The 10349-nt window shown below is 40.1% G+C and overlaps 1 protein-coding gene across 3 annotated transcripts; it reads left to right on the top strand.

Moving 5' to 3' along the window:
* The first annotated feature begins 222 nt into the window (after nt 1-222).
* im:7151449 (complement decay-accelerating factor) lies at nt 223-8759 on the top strand. Of its 3 annotated transcripts, none has more exons than XM_019858259.1 (12): nt 223-420; nt 2464-2649; nt 3527-3626; nt 5266-5336; nt 6219-6401; nt 7056-7142; nt 7257-7310; nt 7540-7581; nt 7650-7691; nt 7766-7817; nt 8152-8229; nt 8336-8759. In XM_019858259.1, exons 1-11 carry the CDS (start codon nt 330-332, stop codon nt 8207-8209), a joined length of 966 nt encoding a protein of 321 aa, XP_019713818.1. In that variant the 5' UTR covers nt 223-329; the 3' UTR covers nt 8210-8229; nt 8336-8759. The 3 variants fall into 3 exon arrangements, with proteins under 3 accessions (XP_019713818.1, XP_019713808.1, XP_019713826.1); XM_019858249.1 differs by having other exon boundaries at nt 7257-7337; nt 7543-7581; XM_019858267.1 differs by lacking the exon at nt 7650-7691 and having other exon boundaries at nt 7257-7337; nt 7543-7581.
* Nucleotides 8760-10349: the final 1590 nt, after the last annotated feature.

The following is a 10349-nucleotide window of genomic DNA, read 5'->3' as shown; positions in this document are numbered from 1 at the left end:
GTCCAACCAATTTGAACTTGATTTGTCTCAAATTTACATTGAACATTAAAATTCGACCCCGTTCTAAATTCCTACTTATCCTTGTGTAATTCAATTCCATCGTACATTTCGGTGAGCGCCTCAAACGGTTCTCCCATGTGTTTTATTTTGAAAGCTACACCCTCTTTTTCCTTTCATTGTAGTGGTAACTTGACAGCTGCCCTTTAAGAGGACCTCAAAAGAACGGAGAGGACCACACAACAGAGAAAGTCGCGTCTGTTTCACCGACTAGACAAGTTCCTGCAGGAGGAGTGACTGGATTGGAATCAGTTGGTCTCAAGGTGGCAAATATGGAGTTTTTTTTTCTACTTGGAAGAAGCACAAACCTCAAGCTCACATCTCTACTCTTCTTTTGCTGCTGCTTTGTGTGGAGGTCAGAAGGTGAGCACAAAAGCTATGAATGGGATTATATGATTAGAATAAAAAAATATTACTGTTGTTACTATATTTCCTCAGAGTCAAACTACTCTGCATTTAAAATTACACTAAAAATATGTCATTTAAAAAATATAACGTGAAAAAAATACTCCAAATGTATTTAACGAGCGGTATCAAAAACAGAGTGAGTTATTTTACGACACTGTACTGTAGCTCCAATATAATTACAATTTAAAATTAAAAGGTATTTTAAATATTTTCTGCGATTAATGTATTACTGTATGTGTAATTAAAATAAAACATAATTTTATCTAGTATTTTTTACCTCACCTTCTCAACAGTAATCCTCGATTAATGTCTTAGTCTGTCTGTATGTATTCAGCCTTGACACTTCACAGATTCTCTATTGCGATGTCAACGCGGCTGTAGACAGAGGAATAAAACCAGGCAAAATAAAAAGTCAATACAAAGAAAGAACACTTACACAAACCTGTACTGTTTGATGTGCACATACTGTACAAAAAGAGAGATGAGTGAGTTGCCTTGAAGGGCACTGTCATCACAGACGTCGAAATAAAAGTGTTACAAAATGTATTTTCATTCCTTAGCATTTGAAACAGACTGAGAGCTCACTTGTCACCATGTTTTTGTTTTGTTTGTTCTGTCTTTTGCTGTTATCAAAGTGCCATATAAATAAAAGTGCCAGGGTATGGGATGAAGTCACTCAACCACAAGCTTGAGTTTGAATGTAAATAAGCAAATGTGGTTTCCTAACAGCGGACAGTTTGCCTATTGGTGAGCAACATACATGCGTAAAGTTTGGTTCATATTTTCTTGCCCCATCTCTCTCACTGAACTTCAATCTCCAACATCTACTTCCATTCCTCTTCATATTTATGCATTTACCTTTTATCCATCCAGGTTTTAGTATATAAAGTTTAGATGAGAAAGATTAAAGTTTATCCTTTGACTAGTTGGCAAGATCCAAATCCAAAGAACAAATATGGCAAGAACACAACCTTCATGACATCACTTCTACGTGCTGACTTTGAAAGAACGCATCATGTAACTAGTTTCGAACTGCCTATTTGTCCATTGTCAAGCAACATACATACACAAAGATTGGTTCGAATATTCTTATCTCTTCTAGTCATCTCTCTCGCTCAACTTCACTCTTAAATGCTAATGCTCAATTCTTTCCATATTTCTGCTTTGCGTTGAGGAGCAACACTGCACGCTGCTTTTGACTTTTTCTGAATTCAATACTCAATATAAAAATCTAAAAATGTCATATGTTGCTTTGAGGCACAGCTTGAAACAGGGGTGTCCAAACTTGGTCCTGAAGGCCTGATGTCCTGCCTGTTTTCCTTCTCGGCCTGCTGCAACGCACTTGATTCAAATGATCAGAATCATTATCTTGCTTCTTCAGAGCTTGCTGATGAGCTGATCGTTTGAATCAGGTGTGTTTCAGCAGGGAGATATGGAAAATATGCGGCAGGACTTTGAGGATTGAGTTGGACACCCTTTCCCTCAAATGATAGCGTTTTTTTTCATCAAATAACTCTATGGTCGCTCCTAATGTTTAACTCATTTCGTCGCGGGCCACAATGTCGTTAATGGTTTTTGTCGGAGTGCCGTGATGACTAAGAACCAAAATAATACGATATGATCGCCTCATATTGAATCGACACAACAAATGAAGAGCTAGTTTTGAAATCAGCAGCCAGTAATAACCATGTGTTGAAATATTATCACATTTATTTTAAAAGGGAGATTCGTAACAAGAAAAAAAAAAACCTTGCGATATCTCAACGTATTGATATGTGAAGACAATTTGCGATTTTGGCTCTTTTAGCAAGAAATACGAAGTCAGTGCCCATACTTGGCTTTCATGGGCCACATGAAATGATGAAAGGCACCCATGAGTTTGACGACAGCGTAGCAAAGAAAATAATTTTTCGCACATTCGCTCCATATTAGTACATACACATGCAGCCTGTACATTTATTTATCCCGGCGTTGACACTTGGCCTGTTTTTCCTCAAGCCGACTGTGGCAGGCCTCAGAGAGGACAAAACAGCGTGTTTACTGACCAAGCACACCTGATGAATAAATTTCCAGAGGGCTCCAGCGTCACATTGGAGTGTTCCAACGGCTACGAAAAGGAGACAGGCTCGGAAGTCATAACTTGCCAGAATGGCAACTGGACTCAAGTTGAGCTCATCTGCAAAAGTAAGCTGGAATTGTCATTCTCCTGATACATGTCAAAGCAGAGTTGTCAAAAGTACTCACACTCTGTACTTAAGTACAGATACTGTACAGTCAAAAAGAAAAAAAATGGTAAAAGTAGATGTACAGATTAAACTCCTTACTTCAAGATCTGTATTGGAAGTTTTGATTTTCAGTATTGATCCCCACATCACTATTATCTTGGGTAGGTTTGACTTTTACACCATCAAAACTATGTGATGTCATAGATTTGCTAACGAAGACAGAATAACAAAAAAAAAAGCAAAATTAGCTAATAATAACTGATGAAAAAATATATATATCTTAGTGCACCCGGCACAGCCCCGAGGCAGATGTAACTGAAGAATCTATGGTTGGAATTGATGTAAATCATGATTTATTGTTTTGATCAAGTCATGTTCAATAAAACATACATGATGAATGTAACTGCACTAAGTTCAATTCTTAATGTAAATATTCATATTTTTACAAATGCACCAAGTTTGAGTAAATTAGTAGTGCATGAAATGCTCAGATGGATCAAAAAATCGATCAAAAGTGAATTGAATTAAATTGAATTGGTCCCTCGTGAATAGATTTTGGAAATCTGAATTGATACCCAGCACTAAGGCCCCAAATCTCAATCAAGATCCCGAGCTCACCTGACTTTACCGCTCTCTATTTATATCTTTTGCTATGACATGTCATCAGCTGCTGATTTTGAAAGAAGGAATGAGTCATTTTGACAGCACAGATCTATTTGTAATCAGAAATATAAATGCTCAGGTTAGGTATTCCATGAAAATCGACTTGAGTATAAATACTTGCTCTTCATTACGCAGCCTTGTTTTACTGTTTTGTTTTGTTTTTGGCACCATAGAAAGAGACTGCGGTGTGCCTAAACCTCAACCGAACATGATATTTGACACCACAGCCGGCACCCTCTTTGGCGACGTTGCGCAAGTCACGTGTGACAAAGGGTGAGTGTGAAGAAAAATCTTTCTGCCCTCATAAGGCCATTATAAAACCTGCAGGTGTGTGTGTGTGCGCGCGCGCGTGCAATATTTGAACTTTGAACTCTCATGTGCCAAAAGGCTCATCTAACCATTTGCTGTAGCCCTAATCGTCATTTGATTTGGTGAGATGCGGCCTATCCCATTTGATTTTGGTCGCCAGCCAGTCACAGAGCACATACAAAAACAAGCATTCACGCTCACATTTCCACTGATGGAAAATTAAGCTCTATGATATCACGGATTTAAAAATGAAATGGACTATCAATAGGCCACTCGCAGCTCAAGCCAGTTGGCAGTGTGAGGAAAGGAGTGTGTCGAAAAAAAAATAGCTTCCATTACTATTAATAAATACGATACAGCTTTATTAGATCTGCAAATGATAACCAAAAACTATTCACGATGAAAAGAAAATACACAATTTCTCTTCGAAACAATGGTACATAAAGATCATTCAATTTCAGAAGCAAAACTAGTTTCTTCCACATTCTGCTGTGTCAAGTTGGAATTTATGAACATATCGTATTAATCATCCTATAGTAACTGTTTTAAAAATTATGTTCTTACTGCAGTTTGCACTTGTTTTGGTTCTGAATGTAAAGATGTGATTCTGCAACTGTTGAGTGCAGTACTGGATCTAGTCCAATGGGATGCAGGGCTGTTGCCCCCCCACCCCCGCCCCTCCCCAAATCTTATCAGTTTGCCTTATCACCTTTAACAGAAAGCTGTAATGTAACAATATTCCAAATAATGACAAAATAGTGGCATGTTTAACAAATTTCGCCTTTCAGGGACAGCGGTTACTACGGTGGACAGCTTATCAGGTTACAATGTGCATAAAAAGGTTAAAGTCGAATAATTGTATCGTGGCCCTTGCATCTGTGCATTTTTATGAATGTGGCCCTCAATTGAAAATCTTTGGTCACATCGACAAATGAAGTGGAGGAAAAGAGTTTTCTGCTTCTTCAAACACGCACGCTCTCAGAGTAGTGCACGGGCATCAGAGTGAACTTCCTAACACACCCTTGGTCTGTTGTATAAATGGCAATAACTGGATACAGGTTAATTGTCCCTTCTGTCACCTGGTGGAAGAGCATTTAAATGTTCTGCCTGCATTATATGTCATGGGTAGAGATAGATGAACAAAGATCAGTTATTTTTAACCCTTTCAGGGACAGCGGACACTACAGTGGACAGCTTATCAGGTTATCAGGTGACAGGTTATCATTATTTGTGCATGAAAGGATTGATACATCAATGCAGTGGTACCTTGTCTTATGAGTGCTCCAAATGGCGCGTTTTTCAATGATGCACAATCCCCCCATTGCACCACTCAACGAAAAATTCCCTTTGCCATCTCCGGTAGCCTTCACCAAGATGCTGAGTCCACTGAAAGATTTGTTCACAGGTCAGATTTTCCCAGAACGTTTTGGGGCCAATTGACTTTTGAAGTTCTGTTTGAAAACCTCTCAACAAAAACCGCCGCTATTCCTCTTGCCAACGCAAATGCAGAATGTATGTTCTTGATTATAGAGAGGCGGGAACACCAAAACAGAGGAAAATCCTGGGCTAAAGTAACTTTTCCATCACCCTGCTGTTTCCACAGTTACGAAATTAGCGGCTCCAGCTTCAGGCAGTGCTTCTCGCGGGGCTGGATAGGAAGATCCGAGTGTCACAGTAAATGTCCACCTTCTTTCCATTGTCTGCTTGTTTGTGACAAAATCAGTCGACGTGTTCCTCTACTACCTCAGCCATCTTCTCTCAGATTTTCTCAAAAATATTTGGGGAGGGGATTAAGAGGGAAAAAAGGGCCGGTAGAGCGATGATCTCAAATGGTTTATGGAAGCTAGCCTTCAAAATTAGTAGCATTGTTGCGATGAGCCAAATGGGTCGGAAAAAAAATGTGAAAACATTTGGGCCAATGCCAACTTGGCTTTGTTGAAAATGAAGAGACTTCTTGCATTGACATCACCTGTGAAAGTGTGACCATTGGTTTGCAGTTGTGAATGCAAGAAGAGAAAGTAATAGCGGCCAAACTCAGTCATGTGACATCAGATCAATTGGGCTCTGGAAATAGTAATCAGTGAAAGTTTGATGAATAGTTTACATTTGTGAGCATTTTCTGGCAAATATTCTGAAGAATTAACTGATTTAAGCTTTTTTTTTAAATTATTATTATTATAGTTGAGAATGATGTAAAAAAAACTCTGGGCCGGTATAAAACTTTGACCACAGCTGCCTTGGCTAATGTAAAAACAAAGCTGCTCAACATCAGATGAGTTTTCACCATTTATGAGAACAACTGTAAATGGAATTCTGAAGCTTGTGACCCAATTTGTGACCGGTAGAAGAGGAACACGCACTTACCTAACCTTTGACCGCAGCCAAATGTGAAAAATAATTGCATTCTTGTGATAACACTGAACAATAATTCTTGAAAGTTTGGTAGACAGAGAATCACAACAACCTTGTCCAAGATATGATACGATACAAAGCTCAAAAAGTCCAAATATAGCCTCCAAAATCAACAGCGATTGTTATGTTTGTGCCATTCTTCAGTAATAACGTGCAACCAGCCCGCAGAGGTGAGCAATGGCAAAAATTCATGGGATTCCCAAGACCTCCCAACGTACGGCCAAGTCATCCTGTATAACTGCGACGAAGGCTACACGCTCATCGGGAACGGCTCCATCCTGTGCAACGAAACGGGTCAATACGATTCTCCGCCTCCTGAATGCAAAGGTGAGGCTGCTTAGCACTGGTTGTTTTGCATCTAGGATAATTTATTGAGATATATCCAGTTATTTTTGATGTAGTATTATTCTAGCCAGGTGACATTGCACTCTGGTCCTGTAGAGGGCGGTAATGAGTATTACACGTCCTTTTGCTGAATTTGGTGGGCCACAGCGCCAAAATTCAGCGCCAATGCAAGCGGAATGAGAAAAAAAAAAGTGCAGTTCGATCTGGATCTGGTTGGTCAAGTTCCCGATTTGGCTCCGATGTGGGAAAAAAAAATAATCCTCAATCATACTTTATTCAGATCTGGTGGTTCACTGCCCCTATTCGGCCCCAATGCAAGCAGACTGGAACAATTGAAAAGTTGAAAATGAACTTCTCACTGTTGCATTTTTATCTGAATCTGGTGGGTCAGCTCGCAATTTGGTCCCACCTTAAGTAACTTTTGTTACTTCTTTTCAGATCTGCACTAAAACGGCATTAGTATTATGTGGCCAACTATTAGCATTTCATGAGCATCTTTTATCTACGTTGTGACCACATTGTATTGCTTCTATGTTGAAATTTATTAAAAAAAAAAAAAAAAAAAAACATACTGCAAATTATGTTAATCTGTAGGTTTCGGTAACATCATGACAGGTTGTTTTACATTTTTTGCAGTCCTTTCGGCAACGACCATGACATCATCAGCAGCAGCTTACAGAGATAAAATTATCAGGGGTGGTACAGAAGTCACCACGCGGCGAGGTACAACACCGCACATGTGCGCGCGCACACACACACACACACACACAAATATCTTTAAGATGCGCCTGCCCAAAGTAGCTTTTTTGAAAGTCACTGTCATGCTTGTGTTCAAAGATGACACACACACAATGACGATGGCGGGAGAGGAGGGGACTGCAAATAATGTGACATCATCGCCTTCATCTTTCTTCCATGGTATAGCAAACTTCTACATTATCAGAGACAGTGTTTATTATTTTGCACGCGCGCGCCCGTGTGTGTGTGTGTGTGTGTGTGTGTGTGTGTGTGTGTGTGTGTGTGTAGTCGTGGAAACCAGCCATGAACCACATTAAACTTGTGTTAATTATGGTAAAAAAGAAATTCTCATTTAATTGACTGATTTGGCTGATGATCTTTTCAGAAACCCATGACGTGGTCACAGATGCCAAAAAAGATCTCGGTGAGTTATTGATCACATGAAGTGTTGATATTTTGCATTGTTATTGATGCGGCGCATGTGTCTTACAGATTATTTACCTGTTATACTCAGCGTGGCGTGCGGCACACTCGGTAACCACCTCATTTACTAACTCTATTAATTTAAAACTGAACAAATTGTGAACAATGCGTTTCTTTGTGTTCAGTCATATGCATAGTGGCGCTCTGTCTGCATCGGTGTCTTCTAAGGAGGAAAGGGTATGTATGGCCAATTTACTTGCTGCATTGAGTTTAATTGTTAGATGGGTACACCTTGTTTGATTAGGGGCAATGCGAGTCTCGCATGGAAAAATATTTCCAGCATTGGGGGCAGGGTAGACTGAAAATCGGATATTAATTTTCATTGTAAAACACTTTACCAATAACGCACTGGTCAAAAGTATTGGGACATCCAAATCAAGTGAAACTAAAGAGATGGCTCTGCCCTAAAAATAACAAATTGTCGGTGTCATGTGAAAAACAGTATGTTCGTTTTTGTCTTTTTTTTTTTTTTACGTTAATGAGGTAGGTGTCTGCATTTGTGACCTTGTAGTTCATATGACACTCGAGAAGACATGAAGTCCAACTTCTTACTCTTCCAAAACATCTAGAAGGCCGACTGCATTCCAAGGTACCAGTCCGTTCCTGTGTGTGAAAACATGCTCGCCCCGATTTAATAAACACTCCAACAGAAAAGGAATTCTCAACATTTTTTTTTGTTTTTTTCATACCTCCAGCTGGAAGAATGCCTATCTGCTGAATAGCATCTGGGAAGTCAGGAAGGATGTGCCAACACACTGGAGCAGTCCCTCTGAAGGGAAGAAAAGAAAGGAAAAAAAAAAAAGAATTTGAAAAATAATATTGCACTTCCACTGGCAGGCCATTCTGTTTAGTCAATGTGTCGCCAGTCCAATAATAGTGCACTGGTCAAGCACTTTTTTTCCCGTTTATCACAATGTTGTAAATATTCACTGCTACCGATGTATTTTTTTAATGTATTATTTTTTTTTACATTGATAACTGGAATAAATGTACAGTATGTTCTTATGGGTCAAATATGCAGTTTGGCAAAGGCTCTTAGCGTGAGAAAACGGGTGTCGATGAGGCCCTGCAACAATGCGGTTCAGTTTGCTGGCTGCGACTGCGGTGGCGGCAGCTGATTGAATTGAATTGAATACAACTTTATTGTCAAATGTGCTGTACAGCACAGATGAAATTTCTTCCCTCTCAACATAAAACAAGAGGAGCCGCTGCGGGTGTCCGCGCCGCCATCAAAAGAAAAGTTAACAAAAAAATGACAAAATAATACAAGACAACACATGAGACACAGACAATCGTGCAATCTTATTGATAAAAAGCGTATTGATAAAAGACACAATCAGCTGCATTCTTTGCCTTTGCGTGGTCCTCCTGCCCCTCATTGTGAGGTCCCCCCTTTGCTCGGCTGTGACGGATAATGCAGCACTTCATGGCAAAGAATGCAGAAAGTGGGCTACTTACGTTTACGACTGAGGCAGATGTGCCAAGCCCCCCCCCCCCGACCCCCACCTTCCACATATGTTAATTTAAAAACTAGATGAAAACTTTTTTTTTGTAATTGTAGGAATGTGATCAGGCTTCGTAGCGATTAGCTAGTCTGGTTGACAATTGAAATCCTGGTTCTAGTTTCTACAGAGTGCAGCGACATGTTCTCCCCATCTTTGCGTGTTCTTCCAGGTTCTCTGGTTTCCTCCAACAAGTTGATTGCAGGCTTGTCTATGTCTGAATAGATAACGGATGGATGGGTTTGTGGAAATTTTTTGGGTTGTGCCGGATAGATTGTTGTGTTTTCATGTTATGTCTTAGTTCCGACGTGCTTTGTCTTCTGTTTTGTCTGCTTGATTCGATTTAGTCTCGGTGTGTTCTCCTCAGCCCCGTTTCTTGTGTCAACAAATCAACTCCCGACACCCACTCATGCTTTGTCCAGGTGTGCTTCATTGTTTTCTCAGTTTGCTCTCGTCGGTTGTCCGTACATTGAGCTACTGTTAGTCATACTCATCGAGTCATGTTTCCTTTTGTGGCAAATGTATTCCCTGTTAGTTTAGACCTTGCTTTTCCCTCGACTAGTTTCTCATTTCCATGTACCTTTTTTGCCTTTTTTGTAAATAATTCCCTTTTTTTGCGCTCACTCCTTCCTGCTCCATGGGTTTTGCCTCCACACCAACACTGTGACGAGCTAATTGTGACGCTGTCTTAAAAACATATTTGTTGTAAACACTTATTTCCTTTTATTTCCTGAGCACTTACAACGCAGACCATAACTGTGTGATAAACGTGTCATTTAAAAACAACAAACCCACTGGCCTCACAAGTCTTTTATTTCTCCTCTTCGAAGCACTTAAACTGGCACAACCGACGTCCAAGTTCTACAGTGCTCGTTGTGGTCGCGGACAAGCTGGAGCGTTTCAGGTGATTTGAGATGTTGTGGTACACACTAGACTGGTCGCCAGCCAATCATACTGAGACAGACTCGCCATGACTCATTATCAATCCATTTTCTTGAGAGTTTATCCTCAGTCTGTGACAACCATTCAGACCTCTGGACAGTTTATAGTCCTTAACGAACCGAACGTTTGTTTCTGGAGCATGCGAGGAAGCCAGAGAACTGTGAGGCAGATGTCCAAACCACTCAGACACCGTCCCGACCCCAGCCCAGTTAAATGTGTTAAATACCCACCCTCCCCAATAAAAAAATTAAAATGAATATCCATT

Source organism: Hippocampus comes, unplaced genomic scaffold (genome assembly GCF_001891065.2).
Source record: "Hippocampus comes isolate QL1 unplaced genomic scaffold, H_comes_QL1_v1.1 scaffold17, whole genome shotgun sequence".
In the NCBI taxonomy this organism is placed as follows: domain Eukaryota; kingdom Metazoa; phylum Chordata; class Actinopteri; order Syngnathiformes; family Syngnathidae; genus Hippocampus; species Hippocampus comes.
Note: the sequence above shows the minus strand (reverse complement) of the source record. Positions and strands in the feature narration are given on the sequence as shown.

Coding starts and splice junctions, on each gene's coding strand:
- im:7151449 (XM_019858249.1), top strand. CDS start 330: ATGGAGTTTTTTTTTCTACTTGGAAGAAGCACAAACCTCAAGCTCACA. Junction 3,627..5,265: donor CAAGTCACGTGTGACAAAGG/GTGAGTGTGAAG, acceptor CTGTTTCCACAG/TTACGAAATTAGCGGCTCCA. Junction 5,337..6,218: donor AGGAAGATCCGAGTGTCACA/GTAAATGTCCAC, acceptor GCCATTCTTCAG/TAATAACGTGCAACCAGCCC.